At 39.2% G+C, this 25,641-nt stretch overlaps 1 protein-coding gene across 5 annotated transcripts in view; it reads left to right on the forward strand.

Moving 5' to 3' along the window:
- DNAH6 (dynein axonemal heavy chain 6) overlaps nt 1-25,641 on the forward strand; it is a 227,602-nt gene that overhangs the window by 8,486 nt on the left and 193,475 nt on the right. For 3 of the 5 annotated variants that reach the window (XM_074196126.1, XM_074196152.1, XM_074196170.1), the window contains exons 1-4: nt 9,325-9,384; nt 10,127-10,384; nt 15,186-15,356; nt 16,677-16,939. In XM_074196126.1, the coding sequence (XP_074052227.1) occupies nt 10,133-10,384; nt 15,186-15,356; nt 16,677-16,939 (686 nt within the window). In that variant the 5' untranslated portion in view covers nt 9,325-9,384; nt 10,127-10,132. Of the gene's footprint in view, nt 1-9,324; nt 9,385-10,126; nt 10,385-15,185; nt 15,357-16,676; nt 16,940-25,641 lie in introns of those variants that run through there. The other 2 variants (XM_074196136.1, XM_074196146.1) reach the window with 2 other exon arrangements.

Consider the following 25,641-nt stretch of genomic DNA (forward strand, 5'->3'; position numbering starts at 1 on the left):
AGATCACTAGATTTGGAGTGAGTTCAAATCCAGCCTCAGGCACTTAACTAGTTGGCAAATCACTTAACTCCGCTTGCCTTGGTTTCCTCAAAATGAGCTGGACTCTGCCAAGGAAACCCCAAAGAGGTCATGAAGAATCAGACGCAATTGACTAACAACAATAGTAACTCCTTTTTCAAATGGAATGGCAACCTCAAATCCTTGGTAGTGAATTGGAACCCTCTTTAGAGAACATATGCCAAGTCTTCTTTAAAACTACAGTAGTCCACAATCTTTCCAGTTTGATTTTTAGAAGAAATGACTGCATGATCAATTATTTATCACTGCCCTTATCTGCTAGAGGGTAGGTTTCTTTGAAAGACATAGTTCTAAATTACTCTCAGATCACATTCAGATATGCCCTGGCTAGCAGATAAACTAATTAGGTGGCACTGTGGATAGGGCACTAGACTTAGAGTCAGAATAGACCTGAATTCATATGTGAAATGTCTGTTAATAATGGCAACTCTCTCCCTGGGTTACTGTGAGAATAAAATGAAGTATTTGCAAAGTACTATATTTTGTTGATAGTCATTTTTCAGTTCTGTTTTTATCCATTTTGACCCCATTTGGGATTTTCTTGACAAAACTTGAATGATTTGCCATTTTCTTCTCAAGCTCATTTTACAGATTGGAGAATTGAGGCAAACAGGATTAGGTGACTTGCCCAAGGTCTCACAGCTACAGAGCGTCTGATGCTGTTATTAATCATGATGATGATGATGATGTGAAAGTTATAATTTTCTGTCCCTTCATCAACTTGCAAGTCTTTTGAATGGAGAAGTATATGCTTGGATTTTAAATAGAAACTCACCCTCCACCAGGAATTGCAAGTTGTTAGAGTTTAAGGATGCTGAAAAAAGTATACAACTGAGAAGGGTTAGGGGTATCCAGCTTTTCACAGCTACCAGGATTATTGTTTTACTTTTTGATTCCATGGATCTTTTCTTTTTAAAGAAATGTTAGATTTGATTAAGAAAAATATGGGAAGACTTTTATAAACTGATACAAAGTAAAGGGAACAGAACCAAGAGTTCATTGTACACAGTAATGGCAATGTTGTAACAATGATCAACTGTGAAAGACTTGGCTACTCTAATCAATACAATGATCACAACAATTCCAAAGCATTCATGATGAACAATACTGTTCCCCACCAGAAAGAGAACTGATGAACTTTGAGTACAGAGTTAAAGATTTTTTTCACTTTATTTTTCTTGCTTTTTTTGCAATATGACTGATATGGAAATGTGTTTTGCATGACTTCAAATATATATATGGGTATCATTATTGCTTGCCTTCTCAATGAGTGGGGCATACATTGAGGGAAGGAGAAAATTTGGAACTCATAATAAGAAAAATGAATGATAAAAAATGTAAAAATGTAATGTTTTGTCAGTAGTGTTAATGAAAGATATGGTAGAGGAAATTTAGTCCCTGAGCATGTGAAATTCTAAAGAGGAAATGCTAAGTAGATCGTGTGATTCAGAAGAAGAAAACTGGTTGGGAGCCTAGAAATAGTCATTGTGTGGGGAGAGAAAAAATGGTGGTCACCATAATAAGTCAATATCATTTATTCAATGAAATTTTCACAGTTTGATCTATACTTGGTAGAAATGTCAGAATGATCAGGATCCTATTTCAGTTGGTAATGGGGACTGATTAACAGTAAATGCCTCTACTCACAAATTGAAATTTTTGACTTTAAGGTCACAGATCAGCTCTATAACTTCTGCTGAACCTGAAGGCACAAATTTATTCCTGGCTACTTCCTAACATATTGTCTGGGCCTTATGGGGCTTTAGTAATGGGACCACAGATATAAACTCTTCCTTAGAACACAGGGTCTCCTAAATGCCATCTGGAGTGGCATGCTGAAATAGGAATTCAAATCACTGAAATCACAATCTATCATCTCAGTCAAGAAAAATCTGACTTCTTTCTTCTGGATGAGTATATTTTGCTAGACTCAAATATGCCAACAACAAGATAGAAATAGTGAAATATTCTCCTGGGGGAAAAGATGGCCATAACTACATTTTCATAGTTCTGGTGCATTGTCTTCCCTGCTGTTTTGAGGAAGTTGATTTTTGTCAGACAAAGAGAATATCATTCCAAAATATTGAAATGAATTAACATATGTACAGATTTGAGGAGAGAGGGTGGGAGAGATGTAGGAATGAAAAAGGAATGGGAAAGGGAAGACTACTATCTTAATTTAAACCAGAATATAATCAAATGCCCAAATGGATTTATGCTTTATGATCACATCAATATGAATATTCCCTCCAGTGATATAGATTGTAGGTTATCCATGCCTACCCATTCCTGTTTAATTTTTGCCCATGTCTTACCATGGAAGTCACCCAATGTTTAGGGGACTTGAAGCCTAGGGAGGACTGTGATATTACCAAGTGTAGAAGCAATCATAAATTTCTCTTTCTCTAATGTATGAGAAAAAACCAAGAGGAACCAAATTGTGTTCTTAGTCCTTGACTTCCTTCTCAAATCTGTTAACTTTGATCAGCAACAGGAGTTGTATCCCCAAAGGCTTCTGGGACTTGTATGGGACTTTATAACCCTTAGGGATGCTTTTCAGGTCCTTTCTGGAAGTCATTTGTTTCCCCATGCACTAAAGGACCTACTATGCTCAAGATATTGAGAAGAATGATAAAGATACAGATAAAACCAAAAAAGATTCCATGACCTCAAGGAACTGATGTTACCTGAGTAATATCAGAAGGAGGCCATGGCCATCAGATTTAACAAAGCTTATGAGGCTTCTATTGTGACTCAGATACATATCCTAGAAAGACTTTGCTTGTTTTTATAAGGCCAACAAATAGCTGCCTAGGTATCCCTCAACAGGGAATCATCAACTATCATTATAGTATCTTTTTCTCCTCTGCCCCTTATGGGACTGACTTTCTCCTGATAGTATTTGTGTAACCGAACCATCACTTCTTTGAAGATGAACAGTTACTTACTCTTGAAGTCTCCAGTTCCCCCTTTCATAGGAAAAATCTAGCAGCTATTATTTAATTTCAAATGTCCAATGATTTTTCTTGCCTTCCTCCTTTGGGTCTCATTTTTTCCTACTCTCCAGAAACTCAAAGCAGATTAAGATTCCCTTCTGTTTCTTTGGATACTTTGTCCTTCTTATTTCTTCCTTGAAACCCTTCTTTCATTCATTCAAAGGAAGTTTCATTTTCCCTGGTGAACTAAAGAATAAAGATGATACATTTCATCAGTGTTTTCATCTTTATCTCAAGGAAGAGGCTAACATATATAAGCATCCTCTGGTTGCTCTTGGTGGATGATGTTGTTTGTGGAAAAGGACCATGACATCATGGATGTGATGCACATAAATTAGATTTAAGTGAGGGAGGACTATACAAAGCCACCAGCATCACTTTCTGTCTGGAGCCATCTAGGCCAGATGATGATGATGATGATGATGTTTGTCCTTCATTCTCCAAGAAGACCCTGACATCAGATAGTTGATGTGATGATGAGTACTTGAATTGGGTTTGAGTGTATGGGGGGGGGGTGGGGATTGTGCTAAGTCCCCAGTCTCACTTTCTCCTTAGAGCCACCTGGGTCAAGTGGTCAGATATGAATCAGGATGACTGGAGATACACTGGAGGAGAGGTAATCAGGGTGAAGTGACTTCCCTAAGGTCACAAAGCTAGTTAGTATCAGTTGTCTGAGGCCGGATTTGAACCCAGGTCCTCCTGACCCCAAGGCCAGTGCTCCATCCACTGCACCACCTAGCTGCCCCAAGATATAGATCAGGGCAATTGGAGATGGCCTTGCATGCAGTGGGAAACATTGGCCTTTTTAAGCTAATGTCTCCTGAAGGGAAAATAGGGCCGGTGATGTTTTACAGACCTCCCTCATTTAAATCTAATTCAAGTGTATGTCATAGCATTGTGCTGGTGAATACCATAGTGCTAATTGAATCAAACCCCAGACCAATATAAAATCTTCTAGAAGAGTCAGGTTATCACTCAAAGGAATCTGACACTCCCATTTAGATGAAAAAGATCAAGGGGATGAAGAAAGTCTGTTATCCAGATTTTAGCCTTCTTTTGGATGAACATGATATCTAACTATAGCAGAGTCCGGATGAACAATAAGTTCAGCCCAGAGTAGATCAGGAAGAGAAATGTGAGTAGAATTGTTTAAATGGTAAAACTCCTTTGTTGATTCCCATTTTCCATGAAAACATAGACCCATCTTTCCAACACTACTATTCTTCCATTATGGTCCTATGAAAGACATGGAATATATCTACCTCTAAAGGATTAAACATTAGTTTCACAGAGGGAAGAATGTACAGGTACACAGAGGATGTGGGAAACTTGCATCATATAATCAGTTAAGAATGCTGAGGCTGTCTCCTTTTTGGGAGATCAGCCTGCTCTTGAGAAGTGTGATCCCCCAAATAAAGGCCCTCTGATTTAAATGGGGGGAAAAAGAGACCTTTGAAAAAAAATAGGAGCAAAAATCTCCTCAAAGATTATATGATTTAAAGAGATTTGATAAATCAATGGATATTAATAAATCAATCATCTGATTAAATAATTGATGAGATAGGCAAGAATAAGAGATCACATCCCTGATATCATGGTCCTCTTTGACAAACAGCAACACATCAACCAAGAGCAACAAGAGGACGTTCATATACTTTAGTCTCCTTCCTTAAGATAAAGATGAAAAGAGTGATGGAATGTATCTCTACTCTTTAGTTCACCAAGGAAAACCAGAGGGCCTTCCAGGTGCCTTCCTAACATTGGGAGAAAGTGAAGATAACTTCCAGCACTTTGAATGGTCCCTCCATGGTAAATTTTTGGGAGAACACAGGAAATAGTCTCTCAAGCATTTTTCTATTGTGAACTCCTTCATAACAGAGACAATCACTGTGATGTCCCCAGCTTTTAATACAGTATTTAGTCCTAATACTTTTTTCAATTGCATTCCACACCTGTTCAATCCAGAGCATGCATGCACGTGCGTGCACATACACACACACACACACACACACACACACACACAAAGCATGTGCTCTTAATGACTCATCTGGTTTATTACTTAGCACTATCCTTCCAAACTTTAATGAACATAGACTTTCCTGAAAACCCTCTGAGTGAAGGTTTTAAGCAGGAATTCCAATATGGTCCTGTGAAAGACATGGAATATATCTGCATCCAAAGGATTAAAGGACAGCAAAATGTCACCAACCTTATCTAATAATTCACTTTGTTTCTCTTTTTTCCTTAGTTCAAATACCTCTACATATTCTCTGTCACTTCATTCAACAACTGATTGTTGATATTCCTGAGCTCTTCATACTGCTAAACAAGGAGTCAGGGAGTCCTGAGTTTGGGTCTTGCATCAGACTCTGAACAAGTCACTTAAAGTCTCTCAAGTCACTTTTATTATGCCCCTGCTATGTACTGTTTGTAGGACAAAAACACCCAAACCCCACCCTGCCCTCTAAGTCACCAAGTCAGTAAATATTTAAAATATTGAAATATCTCTGCCATATACCCTTGCACCATCATGGAAATGTCAAATTGTAAGAGATATGATCCTTGACCTGTAGCTAGGTTGCACAGTTAATAAGGTACTAGGTCTGGAAATAGGACGGCTTGGGTTCAAATCCTGATTGAGATTCTTATTGGCTGTGTGACCTTGGGCAAGCCATTTAACCTTTGTCTACCTCAATTTCCTCAACTGTGAAATGAGAATAACATCATCTCTGTTTCCAGAATGTTGGAAGGATTGAATGAGACGTTTGTAAAGCACTTGGCATCTTGTCTGGTACCTACTTAATTTCTTCCTGAGCTGAGTTTTCAAAGAAGCTAGGTGTTCTAAGAGATAGAGATGAGGAAGGCATGCTTGGTGGAAGACGGAATATTGTAAATCTAGAACCACTAGGGTGGCATTTTGTTGGGACTATGCTGTGTATAAAGAGAAGTATGTAATAACTCTGAAAGAAAGGTTGGATTCATATTGTGAAGGGCTTTAAATGCCAAACAGAAAAGTCTGAATTTAAACTTTTTTATTGATACCTTTTGTTTTTAAAAATCTTTGTTTCAAAATATATCTCTTCCTCCCTCCCTCCCTCTGGATGTTCTATAATATTTTTTGAAAGCAAAAAAGCAATTCCTTGATGCCAGTCAACACAATAAGCATGTCTACCAAAATATTCAATATTCTGCCCCTGAAATGAAAGAAATGGGGTTTGAGTTTTGAGGGAGTCATTCTTCCACAGAGTTATTCTTTCCCAAAGAAGTTGTATTTTAGGCCAAGGTCACCCTTTGTATCCAAATCAATACCAGTTGTCCTGTTCCTATTATATCAGACCACTGAGTTCTGAAGGTTCTGGAAGAGATAGTGAGAATGCTGATTTTGTACAATACCCCCTCACTTTAATCAAAATTACATGCATATCATATCATTTATTTAATGTCAAGGTCATCTTCAATATTGAAAGATGACAATTATAAACTACTACATATGTATTTTATCTTAGAACCAAAAGAGAACTCTTGAAGTTTTCTTGAAAAGGGAGTGGCCAGCAGTGGATAAAGCACCGGCCTTGGAGTCAGGAGTACCTGGGTTCAAATCCGGTCTCAGACACTTAATAATTACCTAGCTGTGTGGCCTTGGGCAAGCCACTCAACCCCATTTGCCTGGCAAAAACCTAAAAAAAAATAAAAAAAAAATAAAGAAAAGGGAGTGGCCTTCCCCTCTGGTGATTGTGGAATAAAGCTTTGGCAGCTGAATGAAGGATAGATTAGCAAGAGGAGAATGGAGATACAGAAACCAATGAGAAATCTATTGGATACCCAAGAAAGAAATTAACCCAGGTTTAACTGATATCTTGGATGCTGTAGGACCACTGTTGCCTTTGGATGATGTGGAACCTCTGTTGCCTTTGGATGCTGTAGGACCACTGGTGCCTTTGAATGCTGTAGGATCATTGATGATTTTGGGGAATGTTTCTGGGCTATTCTTACTGGGCTTGTTCACCACTATTCCAAGTTAAGTCTTAATTTTGCTGTAGTTCACTGCCTTTCATACACAGGTTTAAGCAGCAATAGAATTCCTCTGTTTTGAGCCAGAAGGTCCATGTCATGGAAGACTTGTTCTGTTGCCCTTAAGGTAAAAGTAGGTGCCTGATTGAGACAGGCTTGAGAGAAGGAAGACTTTCATAAAAATTACAGTGGTCCCAGAATGGAATGGGCTGCCTCTTTGACCCTTACTGGAAATCTTCAAGCAAAGGATAAATGATGGTTATTTGTCTGGAATACCACAAGAATTCATGTTCTAGAGACTGGACTCGGACTTCTGAGCTCTCTTAACTCTCTACTATTTGTACACTTACTTAACCACTAGGTGGTACTATAAAACAGCATAATAACCTTGAAGTGGTCCTTGTAGAAGCAAAATGTCAGAAGCTAAATACTTCTTTCCAATTCTATAGCTTTGCATGTGAAATACAGTATGTGAATGAAGTAGTTGCCAGTCCAAAGGATACCGATAGACAAGCATGCCCATCCTTGCTCTCAATTAACTGTGTGTTTAGCATTATGTCTGGCTATATAATATGTGCTTAATAAATTTAATGGAACTGTGGGGTGGATGACAAGGCCCAGGAGACCTCAGGGCACAGGGGTCTCCAGAAGACCTTTGAAAGGATCCAGGAATTCTGAAAGATTGAAAGAGGGAGTGAATTCCAGGCAGGTGGAACAGCCAAAACAAAGGAGAGGAGAGGAGAGAAGAAATAAGAGATATAGAAGACATGGCCCTTTCTCTTAAGGACATTCTTCCTAGTCCAATAGAAAGTTCAGTAGTTTATTCACTAGAACCTAAGGGACAATGAAGGGCAGAAAAGGGGCTTCCCCCCCACTCCTGTCTGCTACAAGATATGTATACTGAAAAATGAGTTTATATTAGAAGCCCCCCCCCCCCCCCCAAGGAACTGCTACATATGATACAGATCATAAATGTTCTCTTTCTAGGTAGTTTGTGAAAGCCACAGATTTTTTGTCTTGTTTTCAGGGTTTGGGTTTTTTTTTTTTTTTGCAAGGCAAATGGGGTTAAGTAGCTTGCCCAAGGCCACACGGCTGGGTCATTATTAAGTGTCTGAGACCAGATTTGAACCTAGGTACTCTTGACTCCAGGGGACTCCAGGGTGCTGTATCCAATGCAACACCCAGCCACCCCAAGGGACAGATTTTAAGTTGGAGTGGTCAGGGAAGCCTCATGAGAATCATGGACCATGAAAGATGGGCAGGATTTCGGTAGGTGGTGAAGATGGCATTTCAGATGGCCTATAATGTGGAAAAACACCTAGAAGTTATTAAACAAAACAAAAAAAAAAACTAGGCTACTCATAGGGGATAATGAACAGACGTATCTAGAGTACAGGAGTAACAGCAGAGATGGAGAAATAAGGAGATGTGGATTGGGCAATAAATTTAGGATTAGGAAAACTTAGGTTTGAATCTTATCTCGTAGCCTCACTATGGGTGTGACCTTGAGCAAATGACAATCTTGTGCCATCTGTACCCTTTGAGGTGGCACCTACTTCTCCTCCACAGACACGCAAGGCTGCCGTGTTGGCAAGAAGTGTCTAGCTTCTGAGATTTCGCTTCTGCGCGCACATCATGCGTAAGGTGGGGGCGCGGGAATCAGGGGCCTTCCTGCATCTTGCATCACTTGCATGCCAAAGCAGTGTTAGATTACTATCAATAATCACGGCTAACTGGAGAGATATTTCCAGAGGAGCCAAAAGACCGGAGGGGCGGATCCTTTGATAACCTCGCAATGTGGCCACTGTTATTTTGCAGTCATTTCCGCTCCTTGTGGCCCCATTTGGGGCTCCGTGGGGTACAATACCGGGGTGCTGTGCCATCTCCTTCCCCGGCTCATTTACGCATGAGGAAACTGAGGCAAGGAGGGCGGGGTGATTTGCGCAGGGTCACCGTCGGGGCACAGGGCCAGTTCCGCGGGTGCCACACTGCGGCCCGTGCCAGGTCCGGGTTGGCAGAGGCTGTGAGAACTCCGCCCGGCTCGCCTCCTTGCTGCCCTCCGCGGGGAGCCGGGGGTCCCCCTAACGGCGGCGGCGCCCGCGGGGCCCCCGAGGCCGGGCCCCGGGCCGCAGCTCCTCCTCCCCTCCCGGCGGCGCCACGCGGCGCACAGCCGGCCCCGGAAGCGGAGGGGCCGGCTTCCGGGGCGGGGCCTCTCCCGCGTCGCCCGTTGCTAGGCGACGGCCCGGGCGGCGGGCGCGCAGAGGCGGATCCCGGCGGCCCCAGCCTCGGTGAGTCGCAGGTGAGCCCCGCAGGGCTGCCCCGGACCCAGCCCACAGCCGTTCTACCGTGGAAAACCTGAGAGCGGGGAGGGTCCTGGCTTGGGGGGGGGAGAGTTCCAACCCGGCCTCAGCCATCCCATCTCTGCCAGCCTCAGTTTCCCCATCTGCACAGTAGGGCCAGGAGGAGCCCCAAGCGTCCAGGGCCACTCCGAGGCCATTAGATGATGTCTGCAAAGGGCTTTGCCACCATCCAGCTGTATGTAAACGCTGCCTACAGTAATAATAGTAAAATATCTATAATACTAATAATGATATTTATAATAATAATGTATAATACTAATTATGATTCCATTAGAGCCCCTGACTGCTTGTCCCTGTGATTAGCAGAGGCATTGAAGTGGCTTGAAATGAATTGGCCTCAATCTGTCAAAAGGAGATGGTGGGTTATTCCAGAATCAGAAGACTAAAAACTTGAACCAGACCCAACAGCCTGCCCTCTTCCATTTTAGAGGTGAAGAAACCTTGGGCCCAGAAAGGGGAAGCAGCTTCCCCCGGGCTACCGTCGCAGGGTTGCCTGATTCCAAATCCCAGACCTTGTCCATTCTCCAGGATCTCTTCCCACTCTCACAGGATGACTTGAGAAAGGGGAATGGATTTCTCTATCTGGGAGTCAGTCTTGAACTTTGTGAGGCAAGGGTTTGGGGAGCACCAAGGAAACATTCATCTTGGCTTTGTGAGAACACGGTCTCTTTCCTCTCACAGATTAAGATGGCCAAAAAGAATCACTCCTTCAGTCTAGAGGAATCTGGATCTGCACAGAAAGAGGAAGAGGAGGATGAGCCGGAAGAACCCGAGACTCCAATGACTTCCACTGGTGGGATAACCACCTTTCAGAAAAACCTGAACATTTTAGGCCCCCAAGATCCATCTCTACAGTCTAATGTCCTGAACTTTATCCATAGCACAAAAGCCCAAGAAAGGACTCGGAAACGTCAGCAGCCGATCAAACTGGAACCTCTGGTATGTTCCCCCACCTCCCTTGTGGCTCTCCTGAAGTCTCTGGACAGCTCTAGACCCTCTCAACCTGTGGGACAATACTGATTAAGCAATGAATTCCAATTTGGGGCATTGAAGTCATTTCAGAGGAAGGAGGGAGAGAGTCCAAAGGGAAAAACCAAGACCTTTTTTTTTCTGGTAGGCAAGAAATCTCATTTCTCTAGTGGGTATCTGTTTGATAAAAGTTCACTGGGGAATCTGATATGTGAAACAAGAGGACAAGAAGACTCTTTCAAACATTAAACACGAGTTGGTTTGCTAAGTTCTCTTTCATTGTGGTTCTGTGCATTAATGGGTACTAAGAAAGCCTACAGCTGGGTGGTGCAGAGGAGAGAACACCAGGCTCAGAGTTCAAGAAGACACCTTGAAGTAACTATTCAGTCGTTTCAGTCATATCTGACTCTTCATGTGACCCATTTGGGGTTTTCTTGGTAGGATAGATACAGGAAGAGTTGTCATTTCTTTCTCCAGTTTATTTTGCAGCTGAGGAAATTGAGGCAAAGAGGATTAAGTGACTTGCCCAGAGTGACACAGCTTGGAAGGATCTAAGAGCCAGATTTGAACTAAAAAAGATGATACTCCTTGACTTCAAATGCAGTGTTCTATCCACTGCACCAACTAGCAGCCCCCAAACTCCCACTCCTGAGTTTAAATATGTGACCCTAGGAAAGTCATATAACCCTCTGTGTCTCAGTTTCCTTAACTGTAAAATGAGCTAGAGAAGGAAATGGCAAACCAATCCAGTATCTTTGCCAAGAAAATTCCCCAAAAGGGGTCACAAAGAAGGGGACATGATGTAAAAAATGACAACTAGTCCTGTGAGTATTGATCTGATTGGCAAACAGGCAACCAGTTTCTTAAAGGCTAAGCTACTAACACACAAACACTTTCTACAAAATCCCAGCTGTGGGCTATGTTTGCTTTCTAAGGATCAGCCTAGCTATATCAAGAGAAGTTCCTCGCCAGGAGATTGGTCCCTCCTGAATGAATTCTTGGGTGGTGCCAATCCATGAAACTACAGGCAGCCTTAAGAGGCAGCTTTCAATTCTTCATCTTGGATCCTATGACCACAACCTTCAATCTTTTAACCCTTTACAGTATTTTTTTAAGAGTGCTTTCATGTACAATGAAAATAGTAAATTATAAAATATTATACATCAAAATATTGTAGAGTATTATATGTGATGATATAATTTATTATATACATATTAAGACAATATAAATATTATTTCATATATCATACAGTTAAACAAATAATTTTCTTATTAATAAGTTGGTAGATATTAAAATATTGATATAAAACCAATGTGTTGATATTTTGAAGCTTAAAACCTCACTAACTCTGGAGATAATCTAAATAATAATATGCATTTCTATCACATTTTAAGGTTTGCAAAGCTCCTTCCTTATGACAATCCCATGAGACAGAAGTTAGGAACTGCAACTGTAATTTTGATCCTATGGAAACCTTTCAGGGAAGTCAATCTATAGTTTTTTGTTAAATTCTTGCTGGGTTTCCAGAATTGACTTAAGCTTTGAACACTGTAAGGAAATTCCCTCTATCAATGCAGATCAGCACCTTTGAGCCTTAAACAGTTGTCTAGGACACACTGAGAGGCTGAGCAAGTGACTTGTCCAAGGTCACACAGCTTCTATGTCTCAGAGGTAGGATTTGCAAGTCAAGTCTTACTGGTTTTGAAATCCACCCTCAGGGCAGCTAGGTGATATAGTAGATAGAGCACCGGCCTTGGATCAGGAGGAACTGAGTTCAAATCCTACCTCAGATACTTGATACTTAATAGCTGTGTAACCTTGATAGGTCATTTAAGCCCATTACTGAGAGAGAGAGAGAGAGAGAGAGAGAGAGAGAGAGAGAGAGAGATATTGACTTCTAAACATTAATCCCCAGATGCCTCTACAAAACAGATAAGATTATTATAGATTTTATTTAGATGGGCAAATGCTAGACCTGGAAACTGAGAGATCTGAGAATTCTATCTATCATCTATCCATCCATCTATCCATCTATCTATCTATCTATCTATCTATCTATCTATCTATCTATCTATATTATATATATTATCCTTTTTTAAATATATGAAGAGACTTGTGATGATTAAAATATAAGTTCACTTGGAATATCATTGAATTCATAACTCTTTAGTCATTAGTATAGATGTTAGATCTAATCATTAGATATTCGTAATACAATTGTTAAATGGGTGTCCATGAAACCATTTTAGTGTCAAAAGAGGTTTAAATACTATAAAAGGTTGAGACCCTCTATGCCAGGCAACAAAATCACTGAAGATTTTTCAGCAGGTGAGTAATCTGGTAAGAACATTTCCTAGATTGCAAATCCTTTGAAGATAGGAATTTGTCCTTATTTATTTTTCAGTCTTTCCCCAATGATTAGCAGGGTATATAGGTTTGGAAAGAAAGAAGGAAAGGAGGGAGGGAGGGAGAAAGGAAGAGAGGGAGGAAGAAAGGAAGGAAGGAAGGCAGGCAGGAAGGAAAGGAGAGGGAAAGAAGCAAGGAAGGAAGGAGAGGGAAGGAAGGAAGAGAAGGAAAGAAGGGAAAGAAGGAAAATGGAAGAAAATAAGGGAAAGAAGGAAAGGATGAAAGAAAGGATGGAAAAAAGAAGGAAGAAAAGAATGGGGAAAGAAGGTAGGATGGAAAGAAGGATGGAGGGAAGGAAGGAGGGAAGGGAGAAAGGAAAGAAGGAAGTAAGGAGGGAAGGAAGGAAGAAGGAAGAAAAGATGGATATTTCTCTTGGTTAAGTCTATTAGACTTTCCTCTTTAAACTCCTCCTTCATTACAAGAGCATGATGTTATACAATCAGTAAATCAATCAATAAATATTTATTAAACACGTGCTATGTGACAAGCACTGTATTAAATTCTGGGAATAGGAAGAAAGGCAAAAAAATAATCCCTGTCCTCAAGGAGCTTACAGTCTAATGGAGAAAGATAACACATTTTAAAAAAACTGAAAAATTTGCAGAGAGGGGAAAATGTCCTGTGGAGAGTTAGCTGTGCCTTCTGCAGAGTAATGAACACATGGCAGTCTTAAAAATGGTTCCTTATTTTCGATGGCTTGGTATAGAAAATCCTGCTGAAAAATGTTACCTGGGCAACCTGGAATGGAATGGAGATATAAATAAACATACATACATACATACATACATACATTATATATATATGTATGTATATATATATATTTCTGTGTGTGTGTGTGTGTGTGTGTGTGTGTGTGTGTGTGAGAGAGAGAGAGAGAGAGAGAGAGAGAGAGAGAGAGAGAGAGAGAGAAGGCTGCTGCTGCTTTAGGTTCAATATAAATGTGTTAGATGGCACAGTAGAATCAGAAGAACCTGAGTTTAAATTTGACTTCAAACACTTGACACTTACCAACTGTGTGACCTTGACCAAGTCATTTCACCCTGATTGCCTCCAATCCAGGGCCATCTCCAGTAGTCCTGGTTCATATCTGGCCACTGGATGCAGATGGCTCCAGAGGAGAAAGTGAGGATAGTGACTTAGCACAACACCCCTCACTCAAATTCAATTCATGTGCTTCTCATGGCACATGTCTCCCTGTTGTCATGGCCTTCTTTCAGGACAAAGGACAAACATCAAATGCTGAATGAATCTCTGGAGTAAGTTACTGCTTCATGTTTCCTTCTTAGAAACCTTTGTTTTCTTGCTCAACTCAAGCATCTTTTCCATGAAATCTTTCCTGACTCCAGACTCCTGATACCTCCTCTCCCAAGGTTGCCTTGTGCTTAATTCATATATATTTATGTATTCCATCCCATGTTAAGATCTCTTCCTATTGAAAAAAGTACCAGACTTAGATAATTTGATTTTTAAATGTTAGAATTTTTTAAATTAAAAAAATAATTTTACTATATACCAACCTGAGCAAGTCATTCAATCTCTCTGGGACTTAGTTTCTTCACCTGTAAAATGTGGTTGGAAAGTCCCTTCCAAGTCCATATCTTGTTTACTTAACTAGGTTTGGAAAAAGTGAAAATGGGGAAATGAATGAGTGTTGTTTATTCAACTCTAGCTTATCTTTTCCTTTAGCAACAGCTAGTGTTAGAGCAGCAGGATGGAACAGTGTAACTACTCCTTGACTCAGAACCAATAAATTCTGAATTAAAGTCCTGTTTCTGATACTTTCTGGCTATATGTCTATGGATAGACTATCACTTAACCTATCAAAGTCTCTGTGTCCAATAAATGCAGAAGACTGTGTTTCTTTAAATAGGGAAATGATAATATTTTCATGACCTACCTTGGGGTGGTGAGGAAAGCATTTTGTAAAAATGCAAAATATAGAAATGGGAACTAAAACTCTGGTGCATTTCTGCTAGTGTAAGTCACCCCAACCCCAAATGAGATCGAGTGTAGAAAGAACAGGAAAATAATGCATCCAGGATGGATACTTGAAGTAGCCTGTGTGTTAAGAAAATCTATGATTTTCCCAAAAGATCTCAGCACCTGGGAGAGCTATGTGGCACAATGGCTAGAACAAGTGGTCCTGGAGTTGAGGACTGGAGGTCAAATGTGTGATTCTGGACAAATCACTTCACTTTGATTGCCTCACCAAAAAAAAAAAAAAAAAAAAAAAAAAAGCAAGCTCAGGACCATCTGAAATCAGACATGAGTCTTCAAAAAAGATATGGGTCTTCAGAAAATAGGGCAAGGAGAGAATAGAGTTATCTAGCAGATAATAAATGCAAAATTTTTTCTTCCTTCAAAGCCTGTGCTGAAAACCTTCCAGGATCACAAGCAACCAGAATATATATATCAACAAAACCAAGAAAAATTAATACGTTCTGGATTACTCCAACCTGCACCAAAACCTTTGGAAAAGATATCAATCACTGACTCAGTTGCCTCAGGAGTTTCAGTGGAATCGAAAAGAAAGCAGGTACTCTAGTAACAATTAATTATAGCCTTATTTGGAGATATAAATAGGTTTTTACTAGAAAAGTGAAAATATTTCTCTCGAAGATAATTTGTCCAGGAAAGGAATACCTTCAACTATAATTTCTTTTAAAAAAAACAATCAAAAAAGGAAAAAAGATATTCAGTCTTCTAAATAATTTACTTAGGTGCTTTTAAAATATTTATTAATGTGCTTGTTTCTAATCTTTCATGTTTAGACTTTTGAATATCATTCTTTCTGTTTGGTACTAAAAGTATTTGTCAAATTATTGTTACTGTCAAAGGCTCCATCATGAAGAGTGATGTAAATAGTGATTGAAGTTCAAGAAGGGAACCTGAAAAGGAGTCTTTTATCAAGGTCCATGGGCTCTTATAAGGGCCACAGGGATCTGTTCAGCATTTTTATAGATGGTTGAATGAAGGTACAGATGGTACTGTTTACTGGATATTCACATTCTGGATGACATGAAGTTGGTACACAGTATCAAGTCTGGGATCTGAAAAAGATGTTGATAAACTAGGTGGGCGGTAGAAAGCATCCTGAATCTGGCATCAGAAAACCTGTGTTCAAATTCTCCCTCTCCCTCTAGGTATTTGTATGACCTTTAGAAAGTCATTTCACTTTTAAAAGCTTCAGGTTTCTCCATTTATAAACTAAGTGATAGGGAAATTTTGAAGATAAATATATTTAGGAGTAATATTTACCATATAGATTACAGTCCACTGAAACCTTTTCATTCCATTTGACTCATTTTTCCCCTTTTAAAATGATGAAAGGGGGAGGAGGCAGGGCTTAGCCTCATTAAATATTTCTACCAAGTCCTAAATCTACAATTCTACCAACTGGAAAATGAGGCAATAATGAGACCAAATTTAACAGAGATCATTGTAAACTTGTACAGGTGTATTAAAAAATCAATTACACAAGTACGATAGTAGAAAGAATCAGTTAGGCAACAATCTCAGTCAAAAAGATTTGGGGAATTTAATAGATTGTGAGCTCAATATTGATCAGCAGTGTGACATGAAAACCAAAACAAAGGAAAAAAATCAGTGCAGTGTCTCCATTGGGAAAAAGTTAATGTGTAGATTGGGGTCAAGCAATAGTCCCACTGTATTTCATACCCTACTGAAGTACTAGGTACATAATTCTGGGCACCATATTTTTAAAAGGACATTGATTTTAAATAAAAACTATAAAAATACATCTAATCTGTTGTTTCCAGATATTGCTATGATTTTAAAAAAACTTATTAGCTTTCATTACCAAAAAATCTGACATTCTAAATATACCTTGGTTTAGACACAACTGTTGACTGGCGAAAAACTCTCTCCTTCTCCTCCTAAACAACAACGGATCAGTAGTGGGAGAATGATATTTCATAAACAAATTTCTTCAACTTACCCTTCATTAACTTTCCAAAACCGAGAAGACGTCATTAAAGCTAACGTTACAGACCCTTTGCAAATTATTAAAATAATAAATGAGAATAAACACCTTGGGTTCCTGTATATGATCCCTGCAGTACCAACATCATCCATCGACTATAATCCCTATAATTTGAGGTAAGTTATTAATCAGAAAATAAATCTCCTAGATTATGTCCAATTGTCAGTTGGCAGTGATTTTTAAAGACTTCATATTAACTATCTCAAATTTATGCCAATTTTTTGGTTATTCCCAACAATTAGTATTTATTAGGCTATTTTTCTATTAACTATTGAAAAATGTCAAATTATTCATTATTGATTCTCTAAATAGAATATATATACATATGTGTGTGTGTGTGTGTGTATTTGGTCATGCTAAATGTAGTTAGTTCTATTCTGTGAACAGCACTTTTTTCCCCAGCATCTACAATTGTTGAGAAATGAATATGATTAGGGATTGAATTTATAATTTCTTTTTTTTTAGGTTTTTACAAGGCAATGGGGTTAAGTGGTTTGCCCAAAGTCACACAGCTAGGTAATTATTAAGTGTCTGTGGTCAGATTTGAATTCAGGTACTCCTGATTCCAGGACTGGTGCTCTATCCACTGCGCCACCTAGCTGCCCCTGAATTTATAATTTCATTGCTATTTTATTACCATTGCAAGACTGCAGTTTCTCTAGAATGTATAATCATAGAGAGTTGCCAAGAACACAGAAATTGAATGGCTTTCTTTAGATTTCAGAGCATGTATATGGCAGAGGCAAAACTCAAATACAGGTCTTCACTTTGAGACTAGCCAGTCTCTTAACTGCTACCCTTTAGTGTCTCTGTAATGTGGGAAGCAAAATAGTATATAAGCAGTAGAGGGGATAATATGGTTTGTTTTCATATGACACTTCACAGTTTCTACTATGTTACTCGGGCATAAAACAGAGACAAAAAATGAGCTTTAGAACTCATTTCTTTATGACTAATCCTTTATGAGAGATGGTGTGGCATGATGGAGAGAGAGTCTCAAAACTGAGAACTGGATTCAAATCTCAACTTTGTTGTATACTATGGAACCCTGACCAAGCCACTTAAAAACAAGTTTTTGGAGTTGATGAGTCTGCTTGTTTGTTTTAATTGCAATAATTATTTCACCATAATTGATTTCCCTTATAATTCTATGTATTTTGTTTTTTGTATTTAGAATCATTAATTTCAGAACTCCTAAGATAATAAATTGCAGAGGAAATGCTGACCTGCATTGGTGGAGGGATTTTTCTTGCCAGGGAGTTCCCTTCATTAATAAAATTATAGTTATGGTTCATATCTCCAATAGGAATCCATAACATACAAAATATATGTACTCTGGGCAATAGAAGGAGAATTTAGAATAATATTTGTTCTATAAATTGTTATTGTTAAATCATTTTTCAGTCATATCTTATTCTTTGTATCCTTGACCAAGAGACTGGAGTGGTTTGCCATTTCCTTCTCCAGCTCATTTTCCTAAGGAAAATTGAGGCAAACAGATGTAAGTGACTTTCCCAGGGTCAAACAACTAGTAAGTATCTGATTTGAACTCAGGAAGATAAGTCTTCATTCTCTCCACTATACCCCATAAATACTATGGTGATATTTTAATTTCATTCCTTCTTGGGGTTTGTGAGATGATTAGGTGACATATTCTGAGAATTTTAAATTAGGAGGAAATAAGAGTCCTTGGTATCAGAATGAAGTTGGAGACAGTTGAGAAAAATGAAAGAACTTGAAGTGATCACAAACCTATTTACAAACTGAAGAAATTTGGGGAGATAACTTCAATTTCTTTGTGTAATATATCTTCCTTCTATGAATAGCCACTTAGCCAATAACATAAAGTCATCCAGATGTCCAGGTTCTGGAATTTACAAGCTTACCCTTTTGGTCTGCACCTGTCCATATGGGCAGGTGAATGCTATCCTCTGTACCCCAGGGCCTCTTCTCTCTTGTCTAGCACCAATTTATGGTCAATGAATACATGAGTTTATGGATGGAACTTAAGGAGTAAGTGTGATATAAGGGGGAAAACACTGAAATGAGTTATCATAAAACCTGAGTTCAAATTACAACTCTCTGTGTGACTTTGGATAAGATGTTGACCTTCCCTGGGCCTCAGTTTCCTCTTTTATATGGTGAGATGATTGGGTATCTAAGGTTATCACCAGCTCTTGCTATGTGATTCTATAAACTGAATTCTGAACCCCCAGTGTCTAAAAATGACTGTGCCCTTTTTGAGTTTTCTGTCTTTCAGAGAGTAGAAGTCATGGGACCTTGACATAATGGTCCTGCATTTCCACAGAAGTATATGCAAATGTTTGGATATGACTTATTGCACTTACTCAGCATAAAATAAATAAACAAATGGACAGTACATATTCTAGAAAACAAGGATTAATAATAAAATGACAAAGTCTTTCATTTATTTCTAAGAGTCTACTGTTCTTGCATATCCAGAAGGCATAGGATCAATGTGGATCCAAGTGTAAAAGAAAATTTCCAGTCTGAGTTTGTTTAAAAACTCCACTGCCATTGCCTTCCAGTAGACAAAGAAGTGCCATTTACTTTGACTCATTAGGGAGAAAGATGGAAATTCCAGAGGAACTCTGATCCCAAATCATATAAGATACACTCAACATCCAGGTAGAGCAGCCACCAGCCCCAGTACATACTCATGATACCATCCCAGGGCCTGGCATCCTTTTCCCTCCCAACTGATCTTCCACACAATTTTCTTCTTCAGCAAATGGACATCTCAGTTCATTTCCTGTTGCCCCATCCCAGAATTAATAGGATTTCTTAGTAAGAAACTTCCAGTTTGTTTACTTAAATTTTTTCAGTTGTTTCTTCTCACGCACCTCAGGAAGTTTTAAGCTCTGCTTTCCTTTTCTGCTAATTGAGTTTCCTTGTGTAGGGTTTAGGGTGTTCAAGGAAGATTAATTCCTTTGGTGTGAGGGCTACCTTCCACCTTTGATATCCACCTGAGCCACCTAACTCTTACCTGTGGCTCCAAGAAGCTGTAGCATGCCTAGTGGCGACACCCCGTTTTAGTAGGTGTTTTGGTAGGCGGGCTAAACCAGGTTGAGGGTAACTGATGGAGTCTCAGACTCATTTTTGAGTTGTGAGGGGTGTCTTCCCCAAGCTTGTGATGTTGTCCTTTGTTTGGAATGGTCGGCCATGAAGGCAACTAAAGCAGATGCTATGGAGAGCTTGGTTAGATAGAAAATGCCAAGGTCATCCACTGTATCTAGAGCCATCACTAGTTGTCTCCATTCTGTCTTGCTACTGGATCATGATGACTTTGGAAGAGAGAGTGAGGACTTTATGCAACTCTATCTCACTTAAATCCAATTTATGTATGCTTCAAAAGACTTCACCCTTATTTTGCCATTCCTCAAATTCCTATGGTGACAGGCAAGTGGTGAAGAAGCAGGTACAGATACACTGGGAGCTGGAATCACAACCCTGCACACAGGTGACCCAGACCTTAGGGTTCATTTCCCACTGAAAGCAGCAGTGAGATTCAGAAGCCCCTAAAGGGGCTAGAAAAGGTAAACTAAAAATTGCCTGTTTACCAACCCTGACCTTATTACCTCATCAGGCAGGGAATCCCACAGCAGTCAAGGCACAAATCAATTTACAAAAAGTTCATCAATGAAGATTATACTCATCATCAGTGCATGGAATACTTATGAACAATGGACTTGAAAGATGAACAGCTCTTATTGCAAAAGGACTCAGCAGGTATCATATCCAAAAAGCAACCCTGAGTGAAAGCAGGCTGTTAGATGAAGGCCAGAATACTGAAGTCGGAGCTGGATATGCATTTTTCCATAGTGGCGGAAGTGAGGAGGACTCTGTGAAGCTGGAGTAGGTTTTGCAATCAAAGCTAACCTAGTCAACATTCTTGAATGCCTACCAAAAGGAATAAATGACAGGCTCGTGACAATGAGATTGCCATTTCCACAAAAACAGCATGCCACTATCATCAGTGCTCGTCCTCCCATCATGATGAATACTGATGTAAAAAAAAATTTTATGAAGACCTATAGACCCTTATCATAAATATGCCACAAAATTGATAAGCTTATAATTCTGGGTGACTATAATACTAATGTAGGCTCAGATTACCAGACATAGTAGGGAGTCCTTGGGAAGAAACATCATCAACAGTGGTCACCCACTGCTGACAACTCATGACCTCATCACAACCACAGTCTTCCATTTACCTAAATGCAAAAAAAACTTCCTGGATAAGCCCTTATAAACAAATATAGGTATCTAATAGACTATATGACTGTAAGAAGATGAGACAGATAGGATGTGAGAGTCACAAAGGCAATGTGTGGTGCAGAGTACTGGACTGATCACAGACTCATCCTCTAAGCTACATATTCACATTCAACTGGCCCCAAGGCAAAATGAATACTAGAAGAATTAATGTCTAGAGATTAGAGTATCTCTTGGAGTAGTAACAGTTTGTTGCTAACTTGGAGGGAAAATTGAAACAATACACAGTTGGCAATGGTGGATCAGAAAAAGAAAGGGCAGCTTTTAGAGATCTGGTGTGCAGCACTGCATTTGTTCATCTGGGTCAGAACACTCACAAACATCAAGACTGGTTTGACAAAAATGATGGAGAAATACAGAAGTTGCTAAATGGAAAAATTAGAACTCCACAGGGTTTACTAGAAGGATAGTTCATCCATTTTTGGAAAGCAGCATTTAATTTCATAAAAGTAAAGTACAAGTGAAGATGAAATTCAGTTTTAGGCAGATAGTAACAAACCAGAGTGTTTTTATGATGCCCTGAAGGCTATTTATGATCAAAGACATATGATAAAACTTAGCTGCTCAGTACTGATAGAGTCACATCGATTAATGATAAGAACATGATCCTAAAGATATGGGTTGACTACTTCCATAGCATGCTTAACAGACCATCAATCAATGCAGAAGGCAATCAGACCCTGGGAGTTCTAACCGAAGAGGTTTTGAATGCTATTAGGCCCCTTTCAAGTGGCAAAGCACTAGTGCTGATTTTATTCCAGCTAAGATATGTAAGATGGGGTGTCCTTTGCTCATCCAAAAGTTGCCTGAAACTTCCCGAGTTATATGGCATGAAGAGGTTTTCCCCCAAGAATTTGAGGATGCCTCCATTGTCATCTCTATAAAGGTAAAGGTAATGGATTGTCATGTGACAGTCACAGGGGTATTTCTCTTTTGATCCTTCATCTGGAAGATGGTTACCTCCCTGAGAGCCAGTGTAGCTCCAGAAAGAGTTTAGGAACAGTTGATTTGGTATTTGTGGCTCAACAATTCCAGGAAAAATGCCAGAAGAACAGAGGTCTATATACTGCATTTATAGGTGTTGTATACTTTGGTACTGTCAGTCATGAAGGTTTATGGAAAATCATGTCAAAATTTGATTGCCCCAAAAAAGTTCATCAGTACTATATGTCAATTCCATGATAGTATGCATGCCTAGGTTCTTAATAGTGGATGATGCTTTCTAGATTTCGCAGTCAACAATGGAGTGAAACAAGAATATGCCCTTGCTCCCATGTTTTTTTTAGCACAATGTTTTCAGCCATGTTATCAAGTACTTTCACTGAACATGGCCTCAATGTCAGCTGCTGCACTCATGGTGAATTCTTCAAATTGAAAATGCTACAGCCAAGACCAAAGTGGAGGGAGTGTTGGCGCATGATCTTCTTTTTGTAGATTGATTGTGCATCAATGCAGCCTCTGAAGCTAAGATGCAACAAAGTATGGATCAGTTCTTTTCTACTTGTGCTCATTTTGACCAAACAACTAACACTAAGAAAACACAGGTGCTCCATCAGCCAGAGCCACACTATCCATATGTGAAACCAGCAAATGGAGAAGTTTTGCATATGTGGACACCGTTATTTCCCCATGTATAAGACACACTTTAATTTGGGGGCCTGAAATTTGAAAAAATGTATTACATAAAGTTATGAACTCAAGTTTTATTCATCATGGAATTCAAGGACCTTCTGCTCATAGCTTTCAGACATCTTTTGGACATGTCTGCTACATGGATGCATGCTTATAGTCCATTCAGTTTCTTGAACCTGAAGCACCCATTGGGTCCTCATTTGAAAACAATCACTTCTTTTTCATCAGCAATTCTTCTTGGCTCCTGTTGAACCATCTTTGTGGAAACAGGAGTTCCAATTGCCCTTTGCTCTTCAATCCATCTCTCAGTTTCCTCCCGAAATCAGGCCATTTGGCTGCCTTGCCTCTCATGGCCTCCTTTCAGTCATGTTGTCAGAATGCCAGAAGTATGCTTGCCAAAAAGACTATTTTATGGATAACTCACACAGGGCAAGTAGAAGTGATACTGGGGCACACTGAAGGATTCACTTAAGAACTTTGTAATTGATTGCGGCATGGCAGACACTGGCACAAGACTGCCCAACATGGAGTGCCCTCATCAGAGAGGGTGCTGCACTCTAAGAAGAAGGCAGAATTGAAGAAGCTCAAAGGAGATGTGTCATACTTAAGTTTACAGTACCCACCCCAGGTGTACACATGGATTATTTGTGCCCAACCTGTGGTAGAGCATTGTGAGTTTGTATTGGTCTGATCAATCACAATTGGATAAACTGCAATTTGTCTCAAACATGGTGATGTCATTTTGGTGGTCTTCAATAACTAAGGACAAGAAACAGTTTCTTGGTGACTGCCTTATCAATCCAGAAGTCAATCAAACCACTCCACCATGCTAGGCTCTAAAGATTAAAAAAATGAAATCCCTTGTCTCAAGAAGCTTTACAAATTGCAAATTAGAAGTGAGATCATTTATGTTAAATGCTTTGTAAACCTTTTAACACAACTTAAATGTGAACTACTATTGTTAAATAGCTATGAGGCATAGTAGGAAGACCTCTGTTTAAATCTGCTAATGAAACCACCCATTTGACCTCGGCCAAGTCATTTATTCTTTCTCAGATTTCATTTCCTCATCCCCCCAGTGGAGATAATAATCAAGAGCTCTTATGTTTCAGGACTGCTGTAAGGAGCTATTCAATAAATGTTGGCTATTATAATTGTCAATTTATCAGTGACATAATGATGATGATAAAAGGTAGATTTATATAGTCCTCTAAGATTTACAAAGTTCTTTTCAAACATTATCTCAATTTATTCTCATAATAATTTGTGAGGTACACAGACTTTATAGTTTGAGAAAACAGAGTTAAAAGATGACTTGTTTGGGGTCTCTGGGCTGAGTAAGTATCTGAAACTAAATTTGAACCCAGGTCTTCCTGACTTAAGCCCTTCTGCTTACTGTACCACATGACTGCCTCAAGTAAATATAAAGTTAAGGAACTTAAATAATAAATAGAGAATGAGAGCATGTGCTGGTGGAAGGGGATAGGAATGGGAACTAGTGAAGACAGAGCTCCATTCTGAAAGAAGTGGGGCTTTCAAGGAGATGGGAATGATAAAAGTGTTCATTACAGGTTCATTACAGACTTTGCAAAGGAATGGAGACTAAAGATGAGTACTATGTAAAGCAATAAGAAACAGATTGGTTTGATTGTCTGGAGAATCTGGCAGGGTGAATAATAGGATTTCTTAGAAAGGGCTTTAAAAGTCAAACATAAGAATTTGTGTTCTAACTTAGAGACAGTAGGGAGTCACCTGAGTTTACAAAGTAAGGGAGTGACATGGGCATATTGGTGCTTAAGAAAAATAACTTTGGCAGCTGTGTGGAGGATGGTTAGAATTGGGAGAGACATGAGCCAGGAAGACCAATTAGGAGGCCATTGTCAATATTGAAGGAAAGGTGAAAAGGCTTTGAATTAACTTGGATCCTGAGTGGGTAGAGAGAAAAGGGGGTCCTAGCTCCCTAAGCATGGTAACTTCTTGCCCGTGATGACGTTAAGATGGTGTGGCCCTTATAGAACACAGAGGTCTAAATGCAACACTAAGCATACAAGTAGTAGTTCTACTTATTTTAGAAGTTTGGGGGATAAAAGAGAGGAGCAAAAAAACTCATCAGTCTGAGAATTGGGGTCATCTTATTAGCCTAGGAAAGAGATAGAAAGTGTCTGCTACTTACTTTTCATAGCAAAGATCCCTCTACGCTACCCAAAACTTCTTCCACAATATCAGTAGAGTCAAATATCTGAACTTTTGGAGGACTGGGACTTTGTTGGGGACTTTTTATTTTTATTTTTAGTCATTTCCATTGAATTTCTATTCCATACCTTCAATTTCCTTCTCTTTTATTCCTCTTTCTGTCTTTCCCCATATTTGCTGAATCCTGTGAAATTTAATTTAATTTAAATTCTTTAGTTTTATCTGAGATTTAATGCTAGTTTCACCATAGTTTTTACTCTTTCCATGTGCATCTGATTTTGTGCTATGAGGGTGGTAGTGATGAGGGTGAGTGCTTTTATCCAAAAAAGGTTGCCATTCCAATTAGTCATTTTATGATCTTGTACTTTGCTGCCTCTGGGCTTGATTCATTTATATTGTATCCTATATTTACATAGTTATTTATATCTTTTCACTCCCATTTGAAAGAGGTTTCTTTGAAATCAGAGACTGTGTTTTATTTATTTTTTATGCCATCTCTCCCACCCTTGGTTAAGTGCCTAGCTTATAGTCGGCTTCATAAATGCTTCTGACCTGAAAAAGTTCTCTTTTTTGCATGAACCATAATTATGAACAAAGATTTGCTTCAGGTATAGAATATATTTTTATAGATCAACTAGAGGATGTTAGGTTAAGGAAAATTGATATCCCATAGAATCATTGATTTAGAGCTGGAAGA

Source organism: Macrotis lagotis, chromosome 1, assembly GCF_037893015.1.
Source record: "Macrotis lagotis isolate mMagLag1 chromosome 1, bilby.v1.9.chrom.fasta, whole genome shotgun sequence".
NCBI classification, from domain to species: Eukaryota; Metazoa; Chordata; class Mammalia; order Peramelemorphia; family Peramelidae; genus Macrotis; species Macrotis lagotis.